Below are 21628 nucleotides of genomic sequence, written 5' to 3' on the forward strand. Positions count from 1 at the left end.
GAAAACCTGATCCATGAGGAAATCTTTAAAAAACAATGTATGTTTGATATAGAGAAAAGAAGACGGACAAGGGAACTGATAACCATCTTCCCATATGTTAAGGGCTGTTATAAAGAGGATGGTGATCAATTGTTCTCCATATTCTCTGAAAATAGGACAAGAAATAATTGATTTAATTTGCAGCAAGGGATATTTAGGTTAGATATTAGGAACCATAATGACAGTTAACCACTGGAATAGGTTACCAAGGAAGGTTGTGGAATCCCCTTAATTGATTTTTAAGAAAATGTTAGACAAGGACCTGTCAGGAATGATCTAGGTATACCTGGTACTTCCACAGTGCAGGAGGATGGACATCTCTTTTGAGATCCCTTCCAGCTCTACGTTTCTATGATGCTATGATCATTCATCACAGAGAAATATTTGTCTGGCCAAATAGCTTTCTATGGCTTGAAGCCATACAAACTCATTTTGTGATCTTTTCAGATCAGAAAAGCTAATGAGGGTTAGGACTGATCTCTACTTAGATGGGTGACCTCTAGTAAAAACCCACAGGACTTGAGGAAGTGGTGCAGATTATACCATAGATGTGGCATTTCCTCTCTGAGTCAGTGCTGATTCAATGCTCTCACATGATATTAGAATATATGGTGCTGGAGGTGCCATTGATGACGATTATATATTATTTGCATTATAGTAGAGTGCACAGCTAGGTGCTGTCTGCATCGGAGGAAGACCTTACAGTGTAAAAAGGCAAGTAGCATATGAAGGGTGAGGGAAAGGGATAAAATATACAATCCAATTTAAAATATATTTCAACTATCTCCAAATGCCCCTCAACCTAGCCATTATCAGTCAAGATCTTAAACTGAGGAGCAGACCTCTTTTGGTCATTGAAAATCACAAAACAGCCTTGAACGAGTAAAGGTGTTAATCCCAATGTCTTGGCCAAATTCTATGATGAATAATACAGCTTGTCTATTTAAATTTAGCACCAATAGTTGCTTAGTGATGGTATGGTCCAATAAGCTTACATTTCAATCAACTGTGTTAATTTTCTATACTTCTTGTCCTAAATTACTGTGTAGTGTTGCTGTGCATGGTGAAACATCTCCTGCAGTCTCCTCTGGAGGTGGCTGAATTTTGGTGGAGGGTGAATTTGGCCTCCAATTTGGAAGCAGAATTTTTCAACCCTAAATAATTGTGCCTGTTTTTGTTTTTTTCTTTGTTTGTTTGTTTTTCCCCTGCAGATCATTGCAGGAACAAATGATTCTATCTAGATGTCAAACTACTTTAACTGTTGAGTAAGTCCACTAGTTAAATATCTAAATGTTTCCATTTGAACCCACAATAAATTGTGGGCAGAAAGTTTCATTAAGGTGGAAAAATTGGGGCGGGGATGGTGTTTGAAAAACATTTTAACTGTGTTTAGAAAATTATGGGTTAGATCAGTAGTTTTCAACCTTTTTTTCATTTGTGGACTCCTAAAAATTTTCAAATGGAGGTTCAGACCCCTTTGGAAATCTTAGACAGAGTCTATGTGCACCCAGGGGTCCTCAGACCACACGTTGATAACCACTGTTATATGGTAACAACTTTTCATGGACCCTTAGACATAGTCTGTGGACACCCAGGGGTCTACCAACCACAGTTAGAAAACTACTGGGCTAGATAGTCCTTAATCCTAGCTTAATTGTGCAAGGAAGGGGGAACGCCCTTCATACTCACCTAAATATTCTGTGCAAACACCTGCGGCAATGAGAGTGCAAATCTCCCCTCTCCTCCCACCCCGTTTGTGGGATGCAGATCAGTGGGATGGACGTTGCTAGTTCAACCAATCACCTCTGCAGGCCATACCTTTCACCCCAGGTGTGCAAAGTTGACCATCTGCAGAGGCTCACTTTAAATGGGGAGCAGGCTGAGTCATTCTAAAGGATAGTGCATTCCCTGTATAGTCCCTGAAGCTACAGGAGTAAGGTATTTCTTCAGACACTGTCCGTCAGACACTTGAGCAAAGAGGTTTGACATTGCCTCTAACTCAGGTTTGTAGCTAAATTACTATATAGCTAAAAAGCTGCAAGTAAAAGTTGCTAAAACATATTTTAAAACAGTTTAAAATGTGAGGTTGAAGTCAAGATTGAACTAAACACCATGAAAAAATCCTCATGGTTCAGGGGAACTCGTTTACTGGTCTTCCGTAATACATGCATGACATGACACTATCATAGCACTGGCATGCTAGTGGGAGACAGAAGCCAAAGTAGCTCACTGCATTGATTAGAAAATCTTCACAATACAAGCAGTAGGTTTGTCCTGAATGGCTTGTATCTAATAGAAATGTTAAACCTCTCTATGCAGAACAACTCTTGTTCAAATAAATGGAGAAAAACAGAGCTAGTGACATTTAGAGTAAAAGACAGGAGGAGTATGGGCACAAATCCTTCCACCCTTTCCCATGGACACAGAGGCCCAGGATCCAGTGGAGCCACTGTGATTATGCGGGGTGCTTGTGTGGGGTAGGGCATGGGTGTGTGTGTCAGGAGCCCTTCCCTACTCACAAATAGTGGCCCTGCGGAGGTTGCAAAGAGGTTGGAGAGCCTGACACTATATGTTTCCCCTGCTCCCGCGCCTAACTATCCTACAGCTTGGAGAGAAGAATTCTAACCCTTGTCCCTAAAGAAATCCCCAGTCAACCACTTGGGTTCAGCACTGGAGAGGGGATTTGAGCCCAAATGCATACGAGACTTGTATGTGGATGACACTTTAATATTTTTAGCCATGTTCAAGAAAGATGTGCAGATATTGTGGAGGCACTTTCAAATCTGTAAGTGCATTACCAGTAATACGGGGCCAGATCATGCCCTCCTGCAGAAAAACTCACAAAGTCAATACTCTGAAACTTCATGAATTTAAACTTGTGGAGTTTCCAAGGTACCATGTTGTCAGGGTGTGAGGTTTGCCCACTTGTTGAGCTGGCATTAGATGTGGCCTTCATAAAGCCTGTTAGTTACTTATGGTATCAAACATACGATTGTGAGAACTGACCCACTGTTTGTAGAAGCATGTACAGATGGTATGGTAAAATAATAGACAGGATAGTGGGGAAAACATCCCTAGATCTAATAGCTTGATATTGTTAAGACTGTTAAGGGTTTGAACTATCTGTTGCATCTAACCAAGGCATGCTCTAGCAATACGAGGCATGACAGGCATATTGTTAGGCTGATGACGAAATCTACCTCCATCCACAATTAAGAACTGGGTTTATGTATGGATGGGATAGCATCTTATAAAGAGCTAAAATATCAGCTTAATGATAATTTGGCAATGCTTCAAGATATCTGAGAAGACTTGGAAATTAAAAACAAACTCAAACAAAGGGATAGAATTAATTCAGTGCTTCCCTTAGTACAACAAGAGAAGACCTCCGAAAACTATTGTTTTAACTGTCTCTCAGTCACTTTATTCTTGCCTGTTATTCACCCTCCTCCATCTTCTCTTGGATTTAATTATTCTCATTGTAAGGTTGAAGGATACTGTGGAATCACTTCATTAATGTTATTCATACATATTCTAACACATCTTTTAAAATGGAGATGTAAAGGTTTCTCAACTTTTCCGTATATTCTGTTATTATGGCTCTTTACCTTTTTCTTTTGTATACATAATTACAATAATCTTCTTAAGCCAAGCAATGTATACTATGTATACATCTAAGGACTCCCAAATGTTCCACGGAATAGGCCTGAGTCCTAGATCTCACAGGATCTCTGAATCAGCTTAAAGATATTTAAAAATATATGTATTCTGCAGCTCCATTAGCTACACAGATCAGTTATATACATTATTCTAAAAGATGTCACTTGTAACTTAGGTGGCCAAGACTGAGTCCAAATGCACCTCGAAAACATGATAACCTATGAAGAACGTCAGCATTTGAATAATTCCAGCCATTCGGGGCCAATACCCACTTCTCTTTTACCCACTTCTCTTTGGAAATCCACTTCTTTGCCTGGAAGCAGACAACAGATGGATCTCTGTGTTTTGGAAGATGTCATATTTCTGGCAGATTGTCAGCTAAATGAAGGGGCTGATTTCAGATCATCACTTGTTTGGCTTATTGGGGGGCAAGAAGTGGAGTTACATAGTTTGGGCTGAATGGCAGAATGTGGGCACTAGTGCCCGTTTTTACAGAAATCTGACCCCTGTTGCAACATGAGATCTCATGCATTGTTGCTGGATTTAGCCCTAAGGGGTTTCATGTTTATTTAAAAAAGATTTATTTGAATTAATGTTAGTCATCCTTCAAGGGCTCTATGAGCTCCTCTGCTGACCGTATAAAGAGGAGTGAAGCAGTGAAGAAAAAAATTCCAAGAGCTTCTAGCCCTGGAAGCAGGGAGACTTATGCTGTATGATTCCCCTGAGCTTGCAGAAGCCCTCCCTTCCCCCATAAATATTATCTGGCCAAGGTTCTGTTTCATTGTGTTGGGTTGTGGATGAGGAGGTGGAGCTTGGGAGCAACTACTCAGGATGGAAAGTTCCACTTCAAATCATTCCAGGTCACTAGTTCTAGGAGCCATGTGGCCATTGGCTCTGCCTCACCCTACACATACCTCTATGCCTGCTCCATCCTTGATCTCCAGAGGAGGTAGAAGTGTTAGTTAATGTAGTTCATTAGGGCAAGGTAAAATACATGCTAGCATTCCATCCACTCTGGACATGTTTGTTAATTGAACAGCAAACGTTGGGAATGGTGACAGTGAGTGAAGAAGAAATGATAACCTTTAACCCAGTGGAGCAAAAGTATCTACGATTTATGGCTCTTGCTGACTAGATTACACAGAATCTTTGTTGTGCAAGGCAGACATGTACATCAGCTGCAGTATGCACAGATTCTTAGCCCGACACTTTCTGGTGTGTTTGCACACTTTAGCATTTTCCTGACTTACATACATGCACTGGGCATATCACTCAGACATACAGAAGTGTACAAGCACAGTTGCACACATCCATTTGGGCCTGAAGGGTGTTCATTATTTGGAGTAAAGACCAACATTTTCTAAAGTGACTAGTTCCCAATTTGGCACTCCTTAAGGGGTCCTGATTTTCAAGTAGTGCTGAGAACTTATCCTCTGAAAATCAGGACCTTTGTAAGATGTCTCAAGCTAAGCATGCAAAAATGGAGATCGCCCAAAATCACTGGTCACCTTTGAAAATTTTGGCTAATTTTTTTTTAATCCAGTGAGAAAATCATCTGCGATATTAGGGATAAATCAGAATTTTTGAAGAAGCTCTAGTGGGGCTTGGCTTCGAAATTTTGAGATTATATATTTACATTACAGTCATCATTAATAATGTTGTCCCCCTTTTCCTCTGGTGTATGAAATTCCAGATGTAAAAAATAAAGCCATTAACAAAGTGAAGGATGCTGTAGCAAGTAACATGTAGTAGAAAAAATATATATCAGAGTTTGGATCATCAACTCCTGATCTGTGCACAGAAAAGGACTCTTTATACATAGATCTCCCCCTTGCCATGTATAAGTCTGTGAAAGGTCAGCTGCCTTCACAGCATCAGTCCCCACTTTTGGGGTCCTGGGTCCATGCAGGTTTAGGGGGAAGAGACTAGGTGGGCCAGAAAAAGGAGTGGACACACATTGTCTCCTTCTGGCCCCAGGAGCTGAGGTGAGAAAAGTGATACAGCATGAAGCTCTACTCTATTTTCTGTGGAGTTCTGGAAGGAGGGAGAATATGCAGGTGACAGACCTAGTGCAGAGGCATGAATGGCTCTGGCCTCTCATGGGTTTCTGAGAACCATTCATCCTCAGATCATTCAGATTTGTCATTAACCCCCCTGGCCTACTCAAGCTCCTGCAATGGGGAAGAATTCCATGAAGGGATCTTTGTAGAAATATCCTCCTCCTAAATGTTTTGCCATGGGAGGAGATGATCTGAATGCCAGAATGTTACAGTTAAAGCACCAAAACCATTAAAATGTATGTAAACAATTCTGAGTTAAGATAATATACATTACAGATCATATGTTCTCTTATAAGTATGTATACATGTGAAAATTAACATTATACGTCCCAAGACTAAGGGTTATTATAGGATCACCCCCTTAACTTTGAATTCTTTGGTTAAGTCAATGGGAATTTCAAATGGCCAAGGATTGCTGGACTGGACTCTCACTATTCTTGCCACCAGTGAAGCAACAGTGGAAAAATTTAGAGGATACAAGCCTGCTGTAGACCATACCTGAGAGTCATCTCTGAAATTAGGGGAAAAAATGGTGAGAAACAAAAGTCTTTGTAAAGAGGTTCAGACAAATTTTAAATTCATATGTTATTCAGCTGAATCACTTTCTAAGGTCTCAGAGTAGCAGCCGTGTTAGTCTGTATCTGCAAAAAGAACAGGAGTACTTGTGGCACCTTAGAGACTAACAAGTTTATTTGAGCATAAGCTTTCATGGGCTACAGCTCATTTCTTCAGATGCATAGAATGGAACATATAGTAAGGAGATATATATACATACAGAGAACATGAAAAGGTGGAAGTAGCCATATAAACTCTAAGAAGCTAACTAATTAAGATGAGCAATTATCAGCAGGAGAAAAACAACTTTTGTAGTGGTAATCAAGATGGCCCATTTCAGACAGTTCACAAGAGGTGTGAGGATACTTTTATTTGAAGAAATGGGCAGTAGCCCACAAAAGCTTATGCTCAAATAAATTTGTTAGTCTCTAAGGTGCCACAAGTACTCCTGTTCTTTTTTCTAAGGTCTATCATGTTATCACAAAGACCTATCTGAGGAATTTTTATCAACCAGGTCTATATTTCATTAAGGACTCCATCCTACAGTTCTTAAATAGACAAAGTCTTGAAGGCAATTTCAGTTGAATTCTTGATCCCATGAGGTCACTGGTAGTTTTACCAGGGCATACTGTTAGGGTTGATGTCAATTGTAGAGGCTGTTAGGGATCAGTCTGTTCTTTTGCATCAAGGCCTGAATGAGAATGCTCTAGATGTAGCAGTTCTTTAAAAAGTTTTGTGTAGAACTGTTAACAACTTTTTCAGCCTACCCAACAGCCTTTGCAACTGTTATGGTGTATGCATAATAGCAAAAGTGTGGTTTGCCCTATTAGATCACAACTGTCCTTCTCAAAAGATGATGGTACAAAAGCCAAAGCAGTTACAATGGCCTGATCTGCACTACAGTCTAATATAGGTGTAACTACATTGTTGAGGGGTGTGAAAAATCCACATCCCTGAGCGACTGACATAGTCCTCAATGTAGACAATGCTATGTTGATGGGAGAGCATCTCCTGTCAACATAGCTCCTGCTTCTCATGGAGGTAGATTAACTACAGTGATGGGAGAAGATCGCCAGCGATTGGTGTAGTAGCATCTTCACTAAAGCGCTACCACGCTATAGTGCTGTATGTGAAGACAAGCCCTATGTGTCATGCTGAAGTGTCATGAGTGGCTAAAAAGTCCTATTCTCGAGCGGCAGCCTGTGTCACCTATGGTGCAGGCATAACATGCAGGGCTAGAATATGAAACACTCTTGAGGCTGCTGCACTTTCATTATATTGGATCACTAATGCCAATGCACAGAAAAAAATCCTTACGAAAACTAGTCCGACATATACGCAGCAGTCACCCTTTAAAGCTCATTATCTCAGCTATTTGCAATTTTAAAAATACATCAAAGAGTTCACGTTAATATTAAGGAGCAAAATGGCTGCAGAGAAAATCATCTTAAGAAACACAGCTGATCTGAAGTTAAAGAAGTACCCAAAACAAGCAAACAAAAGAAGTCCAAGCCCCCATCCCATCTATTCTTAGTATCTCTGTGACTTTAAAACCTAATTTCTTTTAAAGTTTGTAGAAGGAAAAAAAAAAAGAGTTGTTGGGCTAAGTCCTCAATTATCAAGTTTCATCCTGGAGGGAATTTTTATAGCTGAGTTATAAACCCTCCACACTAGTGTGTTTATAATGGAAATGCTGACAAATGTGATAATAAACACCAATCATGAGGCCTTAGTAGCTAGTCAGAATGTGGATGCAGGAGTTTTCAATGCTATCATAATATTTTGTTCTGTTTCCAGCACTAATTTGCGTAAATCTGCTTTCAGGTTGGGTAGCTGTAAAACAAGATCAGCCTGAATATAGATTGTAAAGTCTTTTGATTATTTTTCCTTCTCTTGGAAAGCTTGGTAATGTCTTTCAAATATGATTCCATTTAGACTTATTTTTTGGTTTACATGTCTGAATACTAAGAGTAACCCGATAGCTATGAGGGAACTCAGCTTTCTACCAAAAGGCAGCCTTCAGTGAGCAAAGAGAACATAAACAAACCCGCCTCAGAGCAAGATCTAAAAATGGTATTTGTTCAAACAGCTCTAAGACTTTAAAAACCCCATTATTATCTTTTCCCAGGAGTAATTGACACCGTCAGTTTTTCTTTTTAATGCGGTCATAAAGACATGGTCCTTTAGGAGACCCAATAACTGATTAGCTTGTGCATTGGAGGCTGCTATGGCTTGTGCATTGGTGGCTGCTGTGTTTTGGAAACCTTTAAATATACTGGCTAAAATCCTATCCCCACTGAAGTCAATAGGAGTTTAGCCATTTACTTCAATAGGGCCAGGATTTCACTGGATCCTATTCTGATCCCAGATATACCAGATTTATACTCCATTTACTTTAGTAGTGTTACTCTTGAATCAGACCAGGGTAAGTGAGATGAGAATCAGGCCCATTGTTCATTTGATTGCAATGAGAGGGGATTATACTGCAGTTGGAAACTTGTCCAATATGGTTCCAAAATGTGTTTACATGCCTGGCACATCATGGCCCCAATATTGCAACTTGACAAACAGGGGCAGATGGATGGGTCCATGTGGAATCCCACTGCCTTCAGTGGAGTCCCACATGGGTGAAGGGGTCTGCCTAAACAGATCTAATTACTGTTGTTGATGGGAGCCCAAGAGAGCATTGCACTAAGGATACTATTGCATCAGATCATGCTCCGAGTCCTTTTTATAAAGTCATCCAAGTCAGTGATGAATCAATTGAAGCAAGCAAAGCCAGATAGCTGGTTTGTAGGAAGACATTTGTCAGCTCCTCCCCTCATGTAAATCAACATACAATTGGAGTAGCTCCTTTGAAGGCAATAGTGCTATAGCAATTTACACCATTGAAGGTCCTTGACATTTGCCCTGCGCTGTTTATACATTTTCTCCTCTGGTATAAACTGCAGTGGCATTTTTTTCTTCAAAATCAATGATTCAAACAGGAATTTCACTATAACTCTGACTTACTATTGTCAAATTTCCAGTGAATTCTTTAATAATAATTAATTATAGAGGATCAGGATTTTGGGTCATACATAGATAATAAAACACAGACATTGCTTTCTGGCTTTTCCTAATTGTTAACACAAGTATGAAAACAATTTGGATCTTGAAATGTTGCAATGTTTTGTTAATAAGCCAAAAAGAGAAAACCAATAATTTTTGAATTATCTGACACAGACATGTTTACATTTTGAAGCTCTTAACTTTAAATAAGATGGGTTATAGAGACCTAATTTTATCCAATGACACAGAAATGAACACTCATGAAGAGATACACAGCCTTTCTATGGAAAGAACAGTTATATACAGATTGTAATATAGAGTAGTTAAAGAACCTGTCTTCATCTTGATTCTTTATACAGTGGTAACAACAATATATATGTGGGCCATTTGTTGATTTGAAAGGTTTAATCTTCACTTCTAGTAAAATTTTTCATTTTTAGCAGAATATATTCTAATATAGGAAGCACTCCAGTTTTATAGTGAGGTTTGGGCTGTATTAGCCAGCCCGCCCTCTCTTAGAAAAGACATTTCAACAACTCATAAAGCAGATATATTGCAAAGCAACTGATCTCTGAATCAGGAAGGTCAGCACAGGTAAGGAATAAGCATTTGGCAATGCAAATGTTAATAACAATATTAATAGTAAATAATAAACATAATGAGACAGAACAATAACAATCCTTATGGGAGTTAATAAAACCATGGACTATAAATCATAGATACTTGGGCCAGATTCTGATCTTTGTTATACTGGCAAAAAACCAGAGACACTCTTTTGTTTGGCACTGTTGCAGATTTATACCACTTAATTAAAAGGGAGTTCTGTCACTGACTTCAGTGAGGGCACACTCAGACCCTAAACTGTTTATCAAGATGCTTTTGATATAAGGTGGGGGTAAATAAACCTGTTTTATTTATCTCACTGGAGAAGAAGTAATAACATATCAATTGAAGGAAAACCATGAGAAAGGAAGGTGAGAGGGAGCAGGAACACTAGAATGTATGTGGAGATAGATAGATAGATAGATACTTGGCTGCAATGTAGATATAGATGATCCAGATTTAGATTACAGGTGTTTGGAATTTTCTGAATTGCAATATTTTGAATTTTTTAAAAATTGGGAGGAAATTACATGAAAACATTTTTTTCTGTTTTCAAATCGTCTTTAGAGCTAGTCAAATTTTTAAAAAAACTTTCAAAATCTCAAATTTATTTTTAGATGAGTCAAATTTTCATTCCTCCCCCCCCCAAAAAAAAAAATTCGCCCACCCTTCTTTCCCCAGACCACATGCAATTCCAGTGATACTAATACACTAGGCAGATTCCTATATTTCAAGTCCAGAAGGGACCATTGTGATCATCTAATCTGACCTCCTCCTGCATAACTCAAGCCATAGAACTCCCCCAAAATAATTCCCACAACAGCTCTTTTAAAAACACATCCAGGCTTGATGTAAAAACTGCCACGGGTGACTGATCTCTGTCAGTTTCCCCATTGCTTTGGAAGAGAAGCTGGAACACACATAAGGCGCCAGACTGAGGCCAGAACTGAGCTCAGAAAGCACCCGAGAGCCCCTGCAGGCAGAGGACTCAGTTTGCAGGGCAAACGCCAGAGCTCTGGCTGGGGAAAGCAGCCCCGAGTAAAGAGGGGAGCAGGAGCGGAGGCAGCTGGCAGGAGAGGTGGCTTTTCCCCTTCACTGCTCAGCTCGTCACTGGCCCCGGGCACATGGGAGCGGGTGACCCCGGCGGCGCTCTCAGATAATGCCAAAATAAATTAAACTCGCCCCTCGCCTGGCCTGGAGGAAGCGTCCGCCCGCCCCCACCTGCAGGCGGAGAGACGGCAGCGAGCGAGCTAGCGAAAGCCAGTTAGGCTGGGCTGGGCCGAGGGGACACAACCGAGGAAGCGCCGGGGTTTCTAGGGGCGCCCGGCCGCTGCGCCCAGCTATGTGCCCGCGAGAGGCGAACGGAGCCAGGCGGGCCGGCCTCGGCAGCCGAGCCAGAGAGGGAGGGAGCAGAGATCCCTCCAGGACGGATCCAGGGGCGTGGGTTTCCCTGCTCACGCGGAGCATTGATCGCTCGGGGAGCCATTCTCCCCTCTCACCCAGGCTCACCTCCCTCCCACCCCTGTTCTCTTTCATTCACTCCGGGACTTTCCAGCATCGCCTGGCCGCGGCTGGACTCGCTCCCACACCTTACCCTAGCCCCCTCCTTTCCCACGAAACTTGGTTGGACTTGCTGGAAGACCCCGGGCCAATTCCCAGCTCTGTTCAAATGGTCCATTCTGCGCTTTGGGGGTCATGTGATGCATTGGATTGACTTTTCCGGCCAGAAGAAAAGAATAGGGACTTTTGAAAGGCAAACCCCGCTAACATGAAGATATTCAATAGGCGGCATGTGGAAAGCATTTACTCCCCGTCACTGTGAGGCAGGGATGCCTCCCAGGAAAATCCCGTTGAAAGCCATCAGGTCTATGTGAGCGGGGAAGCCTCAGACCTTTTCCCAGAGGCAGCATGTGGCAAAGTTTTAAGTACAAAGAAACAAACAAAACTCATCACTCCTTTCCTTGCCCAAAGTCCCATTAGATACCAATGAATGTACAGCTGGTGACGCTTTCCTCCCTGCCCCGCCCTCCCAAAGTGGCCCTTGATTTGATCTTATAGCATCATCCCCTGAATCCTCTACGTGACCCCAGGCACTAGCCGGAGAGCCAAGAGCACTGCCTGTGCTAAACTGCGCCCCTGTCCTTTCTCCTTTGCCTGCCCGGGCTGGGATGCTGTCCGCCTCCATCCCTGGATGGAGAAGTTCTGCGTCCTCGGCTCCTTAGCTCGCCTCCTTCTTGTTGCAGCTGTCCAAGAGCTCAGTCATAAAGGAGATGTAGACAATGGCCAGGCGTAAGGTCTCTATCCTGGAGAGCCGCTTCTCGTAGGCGAAGGTGGGCACCTTCTTCCTCAGCTGATCAAACGCTTCGTTGAGGTTGAACATCCTCTTCCTCTCCCGTATGTTGGCAGCCTGGCGCTGGGCACAGGTGATGACTCGCTTTCTCTTGGGTCTGTGCAGCAGAGACGTGCCCTTCATTCTCTCCTCCTCCTCCTCCTCTTCCTCTGGGTCTCCATCATCAAAGGGGGCCAGAGACAGCCCCCTGGCCATGCCCTCTCGGAGAGCCAGGGCTCTCTCCCCAAACGGAGGTCTGGAGGAGAAATCGTACAGGTCCAGACTGGGCACCTCTTGGGGGTGGCACTCGGGAGACCCCAGGGAGAGATCGGCCACGAAGTCCAGCACCGAGGCGCCCACTGGCCCTTCCTGATACGCCATTTGCTGGGCTCCGCTGGGTATTTCATCGATTCTCCCAGGGCTTGTGCGGGCTGGGAAGAGGCTGATATCTCACTTCACAGAGGGCTTGGCTGGTACCATCCCCAGCCGAACGGCGCAAGGGCATTAATATTTATAACCCAACAGATAACCGGATTAGCGGCACCAAAGAGGAAGGCTATGAAATGTTTCCCCTCGATGCTGATGAGAGGAGACAGGCAGCCCCTCGGGGACACGTGGATGTTCCAAGGAGAGAGGTCCCCAGGGCTTCAATCCTGTCACAGCGATCAGAGGCAGTTCCTTCTTGGCAACCGTCCCTAGCTCTTACCTGCTGCGCCCTTTTGTCTCTCCTGACACACCCGCAACCAAACGATTTTCAGCCTCTTTCAAGCCCGAGCGGCCAAGATTGTTCTCCCCTGGGCTCGTTTCCCTGCTCGCTGCACGGATCTCTGCACCTTGCGACCGTGCCTGACAATCGATGTCAGACAAGTGCATGTAGGCTTTTAATGATGTCCTGAAGAGGGGACCTGTATGCAAAGGGTCACCGGGGGAATGTTTACCCTGTATCCCAGTGCAAGGAGAGCTGAATAACAGGATCTCCATTAGCCTAAGCAAGCATTGTAGGGGACCCCATATTGCATTCCCAGTAGTAACTGTTGGAATCGGCTCTCCCCCCCCCCCCCGACCCCCCAACTACAGTTCAAACATCTATCCAGCGGGGCAGTAAAACACTGGCTTGTAAAGCTCCTGTTGTTTCAGCCAGTCTCAAAGCACTTGATCTGAAACTCTTTCTTCCTGCACTTCAGACGAATGTAGGCTTTTATCCCAATCAACGCCTGGGCATATTCGAATCCAGCTAAAGTCACGCAATGAGAACAATACGATTTTTTTTATCAGAATCCTGCTGACTACCTTCGACGTGTCGAGCTAGCATTTTTAGGGGGCAGGAGGGTTTATTTTGCAGTTCAGACACCACCTACTGTATTTAGATATGCACACTGGCCCTAGGGATATAATGATTTGTCAGATCCACCATTCTTTAATTGGAATGGCATCTCTTTATCGATTTCCTGCTGTGCATCGTTTGTACACGAGGTACCTTTTGGTCTTGACTGGAGTTTATTTTTGAAATACAAACACGTATCGGTAATTTCTTTAATCCGTATAATGCATCATCAGCACACCACGTCCTCTTTGGGGCTATTTAGCCTTTAAGTTTTGTGCGGAGATTTCAAACCCCAATACCCCGCTCCCCCCAAAAAATCCCGAGAAACAAACAAAAAAACAGCGGGGAAAATCCTTCCTGTTTGGCTACAGGATTGCAAACATTTCCAATGACAAAGCTCTCCTCCCATTTCCAACACGCCGAGCAGCTGTGCAAATCAAATAGCTTTTTCTGCGAAAGATGAGGCTGGAAGGATGTTCCCTGCATGACTCTCCCACTCTTCCTTACAGTTTTTATATGAAGCAATCCAGGGCTTCCAGAGAAAAGTGGAAAGAGCTACCCCGCACAGTTAGATGTGATCAGGAGAGAACAGAGGAGTCTGGTAGATTACCTGGTTTGGGACCCCATCCTGAAGGTAAACCGATAAGAGGAGAGGTACATTGGACAGCTCCCGGAACTTAGGCGCGTTCATGAGGGACCCAACAGGTAAGCAACATTTCTGCAAGTACTCACTGTCTGAGTGCCAATCAGTATGAAATAGGCAAAATACGCCATTTTAAAATCAATTAGTGCATTGGCTTTTTAATCCTGCCCTTTTACTCACAAATTAAAGTGCACCTCTCTTCATCTTTTTACACCCGCATTATTAGTAGTCCCAGTGTTATTTCAACTGTTTAACGGCTTTTTGTGCATTTATATTTCTTAATAAATATCTAATAATAATAAAAAACAGAAATAACACAGATTCAGTTCATTCTCACTAATGTGGTTAGGGGGTTTACATTAAAAAAGGAGAGAGCATAGGACGACAGTGTGGTTATTTATATGTTTAAGTAAACATTTGCTGTAAATCAAGATCATCACAAAGAACTATGGAAACTAACACAAGAAGTTGAAGGGTTCTAATTATTCAGGATTGTCTGAAGAGCAGAAGATGAGCAATTAAACGCATAGGGCGATTTATCTGAAAAGGAACTAAACATGCTCACTTTCATTTTACCTAGTTTCAATTTGTTTTGTTTAAAGATACACAGGTAAAATTAGTTTAAAGTTGTTTGGCAAGGGTGTTAGCTGACCACAAATTATTTCCAATGCAAAGTTCCTTACCAGTAATATATTTACGTTAGAAAATGAAACAAGCCAGGATGGTTTGAAGGTATGAAGCTAAAATAGATTGGAAGAAGTATCAGATGATTAGCCTAGGCTCCTCAAACACTAATTGATGTTCTCGGAGGTTTTTGTTGGTTTCTGGTCCAAATTTTGAATTAAAAGAAATTAGGAGACAAAACACAGAGCAAAGCAGGCAAGGAAGCAACCAAAACCCTATGATTGCATCACAAAGGGAACAGAATACAGTAACATACACAGGGAAGGATTATTACAGAATCCACCTGCTATTTAGGTTTGAATAAAAACATAGTATTCTGATTGGACAAATGAGAAGTTCTAATGGAAAAGGTACATGGCTAAAATCCAAGGGGATCATGTTGTCAAATTCTGTTCAGCTGTAAAGTTGTTTTTAGCTCTTTCCAAAGAACATAAGCTAAACTTTTTTTCTTATTTCAAAGGAGTATAAAATAAATTCAGTGAGCTATCATTTCAGACATATTTTAACACATTTTGAATGCATCAAACTGTAACAGGTTGAGAGAAATGGAGGGGATGAAATATATGATGTATGTCCATGCAAAACTTTTGTATAGAGGTTTTCCAATTCAGCTGAAATAATGTGGGGGGAGGAAGACACTTTCCTCTAAGAACTTGCTTTGAAACCTTCCCAGAATAGCTCTGTGGTTGATTTAGATGATTATGTTCTATGTTTGTTTTAACTAGACAGAATTTAATTGCTCAGTGATCATTTAAATTATTATTCTGGTCCTTAAAATTTTGTCAGTACTTCTCATTAATTTTTGAACCTCAGCTTGTGTGTGTCAAAGGTTGTTTTTCAGTCACAGATACCACATAGTTCAAAAACAAGATCTAGCACTTCTAGATGGTTTACATCTTCAAAGAGCTGTGCAAACATTTAGTTATTCACATTTCTTTAGAAGCACCTACCCCACAAGCCCAGGTGCTTGTATGAATCATTGAAGATATGCAGAATTAAGGATTAAAACCCACAAAACAATGGCTTGCCTGACCAACGCATCCTAACCTACCAAAACAAATAGCTTCCCAACAAAATAATAACAGCTCACTCAGACAGCAAATCTGGTGTCTCCTGAACCAAAATAAATGAGGTGGATGAGTTCTAGAGCTCAAGGCACTGGTTCGGAAATACCCCTGCTGCCTCCCTCTTAAGCCAGGGTGCTGTCAGTCAGCCATTTTGCTGATCACAACTGGAACAGTGTGGCACCAGGAGGAGGGGGGTCATTCAGAGAGCCAGATGTCAAGATTATGGGATTTGTAGATATAAGCCAACACCTTCAGTTCTACCTGGAAACTAATTGCAAGTCAGTGTCGATCCCAAAGTTCTGATGTAACCTGCATTCTCTGTGAAATGCTATTTAATAGACATGCAGCTGCATTCTGCAGTGACTCATAGACTTTAAGGTCAGAAGGGACCATTATGATCATCTAGTCTGACCTTCTGCACAATGCAGGCCACACAATCTCACCCATGCACTTCTATAACAACCCCCTAACCTATGTCTGAGTTATTTTAAGTTTCTGAAGGTGCAATACTGCACAGATGCATTACAACAGTCTAATCTTAAAGTGAAAAAGTCATGGATAAATGTAGGTAGAGCTGCATCAAAAGAAAAGGCCCCACCCTTCTTCCTAAACTCACATGGAGAAAAGTAGCCTTGGCTACACTTGATCCAGGAGCTGCCAAAAGTCTTACACAACTCTCAATCTGTGACCCCGAATATCAAATGGCAGGGACGCTCTTGGAATTTGATGTAGTCTCCACTAGATATTCCAGTTGTTTTCTCCATTACCTCTATCTTGTCTATGGTTGTTTAACATTACAGTAGTACTCATGAACCCTATCAAGAATTGAGGCCCCATTGTGCTGGGTGATGTACAAATAAACAAGATAACACCTATTCCAGAGAATCTGTAGTTCACATGTCAGACAGAATGCAACAGATGGACAGAGCAGCCAAGCAAAGTGGGTGTGAGTTAGAGAGTGCAATAAAATGATGAATAAAGTCTAGCAGAACTCTTAGCTTGTCAGGTGCCTTACAAATGGCAGATGGGAGTGATTTGTAGGGATCACCACAGAGTCAGCATTAAGATGTAAATGAGGATAGAAGGTGGCTTCACAGATTTTGACAGAACTTTTCTTGTGCATAGAGGGCAGCATGGAGAAAATCAGGTGACTGGAGCTGGCATTCCTGGAAGAGTGAAGGGGAGGGCTGATGTCTTAATAAGTTAGTAGATCTGACAGATAGGGAGTGGCTAAATGGAGAAGGATCATAAAGGCAAAGACAAAGAGCTTCTGTTTGATCCAGTGGTGGAGTGGAAGCCAAGAGTGACCAAAAGCTGCAGGTGATGTGGGCAGAGCAATGAGTCAGGAAGATAACCCTAGTAGCAGTGCTTTGAATGGATTTGAAGGAGACAATGTAGCTGGCATAAAGGAGACTGCAGAAATCAAGATGCAAGATGGCGGAGGCCCTTTGCAATCTGGAGAGCCTGAAAAGGCCTTTGAAATGTTATGGAAATAGAAGCACACAGGCTAGAGACACAGCCTAGAGATAGGGCTCTAGCAAGAGAGCTGAATTGTCTGGGCTGGGCCTCAAGCAACTAGCCCTCTGCAAGCTCCTGCCACACACCAAGTGAGTTGCTTGACTACACCAGCTGGGGAAGACAAAATATAGACACTGAGCTGGGAGTTTGTATGTAAGCATTACAGCTTATTGAAAGAAATAAAAGCAACCATTCCAGAGTTTTTGCTGAACTGGATTGATTGGAACTTGGAATCTGTAAGAGACCTCTTGAAATCCCAAGATTCAGATTAGCTTTCTGCAAGAGCTTAACCCTAACATGCAGTATAAATTCCTTGTGTTGATGACATATCTTTTCAGCACCATCTGTTTTCAGAGTTAGTGAATTATTGGAGTTTCAGCCCAGGAGACAGATTCTGATCTCTGCCTAAATCCAGAATAACTTCATTGAAGTTAAAGAAGTTAACACTCTTACTGATGTCAGAGTCGGGTCCCTGAGACCATTTTAGGCACTGATCCCACAATCCCTGACTGTGTGGGTGGACCACCACATACCTGCGTGGCTTCAGTAGGACTCTATAAGGGTATAGGCATCTGCTTGAACAGATCAGATTGCAGGATCGAGAGTTTCCTGAGAAATGTGACATTCACTACAGTGCAGCTCCCTGACATAGGAAACTAGGGGCAAAATGTGCATTCTGGGTAAAAGAAATTAAAGCAGGGAGCATTCTGCCAGTAATGTTCAATTCATTTCTATTTACAATTCTGTTACACAGCATTTGAAAGGTTTTAAGAAAATACTTGTTGATATTTCCCCAGAAGGGACTGAACGACCAAGAATGAATGTCAAAAGTTCAGTTTGGGGTAAATCATAGACAAATCAAATGTATAGCTGAGGTTGGGGTATGATGTGATTCATCATGTGTGCACAGTTTTATGAATGACACTTTATTCTTTAGTCCGTAACCTGAGGCTGGGGGAAATCAGAACAGGGCATGTATTATTGAATTTCCTGGCTTTTTATCAGGTTGTGTGAAAACTGTAATGTAATTTAAATATGGCTTCATTCATCTTGATTTCTCTATATTGTAATTTGTGGAAACTGAAATTTAATATAAACATATATTGTTTACCTAGGAGCATGGAATATTTTCTCTCCATGTCATTATTATAATCATTAATTTTATTATTATATAAATGACTATTTCTTTATAGGTTTTTTCTCTCCTTACCATTGAAAGAATGTGAGAGTAATGCCAGATTGAAAGCTCTGGAGACTGAATTTGTTTATCTATTAAACAGATCAGGTACAGCGTAAATACTGGCAGAACAAGACTCACCAACCAACCCTACCAATGTGCCTTAACCTTGATCTGGTAGGACCATCTCTAGGCTGAATGGGTAACTGCTTAATTTCTAGACTTTCTGCAGAGACTGTCCTTGCACATATGACAGTTACAATGTTATTGTTTTGGTGTGATATGGAGACTTGTCCACAGAGAACTAGAGGGAGGGAGACCACAAGCTTGTTTCTTATAGGGCACAGATCATCGATCACATGACATTTACTTTCTGCCACTAACAAAGTAGGCTGGGATTTGAACTGATTTGACACAAAGATTCTGTCTCCTTTTTGAAACCGCTGAGCCAGCCAGTTGTCTCACTCACCATTGTCTTTGATACCCTCTTAGAAGTTTGAAAATATTTTTTCCAGGCCCATCTTGCTTCTTTCCCTCCTGCAATAAAATAATAGTAGGAAAACTTAACACTTTCCATCTTCAAAGCAGTGTGCAGACATTAACTAATTATTGCTTACTCTTAAAAAATGTCTGGGAGATAGGTAGATCAACACATATCTTCATCTTACTGATGGGAGGCTCAGACATGGAGAGGTTAGGGATCCTACAACCTTACACATTTGAATAAGCCTTGCCCAAGGTCATATAGCAAGTTAGTATCAGAGCAATAACTAGAATCAGAGGGTTTGATTGTCCCATCAATTGTGCATGTGCAATTCCTAAGGACGTAGATGTTCAGTCCACTAAATCACAGTAACCACCTCAGAGTGGAGTTTTCCTTGTGCTTTGAATGGTGCAGAAACCGACATCTGTTATTGGTTGACATCCCATTTGGCTTAGTCACCACTTCATCGTCCCAAACAATCTATGCATAAGAGAACCATCAGCAATTTTCACCCTGGTTTGGGAACAGTATTAGCTTTTTGAACCAGCAGCAGCAGAGGATCACCATAACACTGTTTTTTGTAGGGCCTACAAAACAAGAAACTGTTTATGTTTTGGTGTTTTTATTTCTTCACAATGGACCATTAGACTTGTTTTTTCAAAGAAAAATATTTTGTATAAGGAGAACCTTGATGATTAATTTGTAGCAATGAAGATAGCACAAATTCTCTGCCTAAACCTTGAAAGCATCCCTTGAAACACACACACACACAGACACACAAACATAACCCTCCCACCCAAAATCCCACCCCCAAAATAACCTATGCTAAAAGAATATAATTAAGATTGTAAAGTCAAGGACTCAACGCCATGGAATGCCAGAATTAAGGATGCCTGTGCAACCGTAACTTGATCCCCTGGTGCATACACATTATGATGTAGTCTTTAATTACATGATCACACTGTTTTTTCCACCAGGCCATGCCTCATTCCGGTGCACAGAATGGACAGTGCTCACTTGTCGAGCAGCTATTCAATATTTTGTTGTATCCTCATTGCTCAGTGTGTGGGCCCATTTATTGCACACTATTCAAATACTGCTCTGAAGACAGAATTATTAACTTTCTAGTGGGTTTTTCTATGGCACTCATCACTGTAGCTTCTGAGTACTTCACAAACATTAATTACCGGTAATTTCTTTTCTGAGATGGAAGGGTGTTATTATCCTCATTTTACAGATGGGGAACTGAGGCTTCAAGAGGTTGTCAAAAGTATCCACTAATTTTGGGTGCCCAATCTGACACACCTAGGACTTGACTTCTCAAATACTTTGAAGTACTTTATATGTTTAATGCACAACTCCCATTAACTTCAATTATAGCCATGAGTGATCTGCACTTCTGGAAATCAAAGCCTTGAGGCACCCAGAAAATGAGGAACACACAATTAGTGAGCACATGTGAAAACTGACTTGCCCAGTGTCTGTGGCAGGGCCAGGGAAAGAATCTAATTCTCCCAGGGTAGCATTCAATAACCTTAATCATGAGATTGTTCTTTCTCTCCCTATATATCCCCTGCTTCGTTCACTACATACCTTCCAGCTTCTGCATCAAATAAGGCAGGGATCCTACAGACAATGGCCTCTTTCACCACACAGCCCTTCTTCATTCCCAGAACAAATTCATCCTGTGCACTGAATTAAGCAAAGGCCTTGTGGAAAAAATAGTATGTGATTATGTAATTAAATAGTATCATAATGCATATGTACAAAGGAGAAGGATGACTGAATTAAGGTTACATAAGCAACCTTAATTATGTTGTTTCTTAACTTTTGAATATTTAACTTTGCAACATTAAGAAGGTCTTTAACTATAGTTTTGTGTGTGCAATTTCCTAGGTTTTTAAAAAGCAAACTAGCGCCCCCACCCTGAACTTCCATTATGTGACATCAGATTGACACCCACATGGGTCATCAACAAGATCCTTTAGATCCACTACACAGACCTCTGTCACATGAGCTAATGAAGTAAATTATAGTAATTAGTAGGTTGTTGTCCTCTAAGTGGACCAGCACTAGAGGGGGGTGGGACACTTTGCCAGTGAGCTTCACAAGTATTTACTGACAGCACACGAATGGCGAGACTCAGAAATCTTGGGTTCCATTCTGAGGTCTGGAGGGGACTGTGTTCTAGTGGGCACAGGGTCTTCTACTCATTCCCTCCAAACTTGCCTCTTTCCGTTCTGCCCGCCCCCCAACTTCTGCCTGTGCCAATCCTGCCTTTTCCCCATGCATGGCTCTTCATCCCAGGCCCATTCCCCTCACCTCGCTAGTCCTAGTCTCTACTCCTCAGACTTCTCATTCCAGTCCCAGTATCTTCGTCCACAAGTCCTAGTCTCAGCACCCCTGCAGAGCCCCAGTCTGGAGCAAGGGAATC

At 41.9% G+C, this 21628-nt stretch overlaps 1 protein-coding gene across 1 annotated transcript; it reads right to left on the minus strand.

The window, feature by feature from the left end:
• Positions 1 to 12186: 12186 nt before the first annotated feature.
• FERD3L (Fer3 like bHLH transcription factor) lies at positions 12187 to 12678 on the minus strand. Its single transcript, XM_030549314.1, has one exon. It carries the CDS (start codon positions 12676 to 12678, stop codon positions 12187 to 12189), a length of 492 nt encoding a protein of 163 aa, XP_030405174.1.
• Positions 12679 to 21628: the final 8950 nt, after the last annotated feature.

Source organism: Gopherus evgoodei, chromosome 2 (genome assembly GCF_007399415.2).
Source record: "Gopherus evgoodei ecotype Sinaloan lineage chromosome 2, rGopEvg1_v1.p, whole genome shotgun sequence".
NCBI lineage: Eukaryota > Metazoa > Chordata > Testudines > Testudinidae > Gopherus > Gopherus evgoodei.

What these genes read in the sequence shown, in the direction of transcription:
- FERD3L (XM_030549314.1), bottom strand. Translation starts at nt 12,678, where the DNA reads ATGGCGTATCAGGAAGGGCCAGTGGGCGCCTCGGTGCTGGACTTCGTG.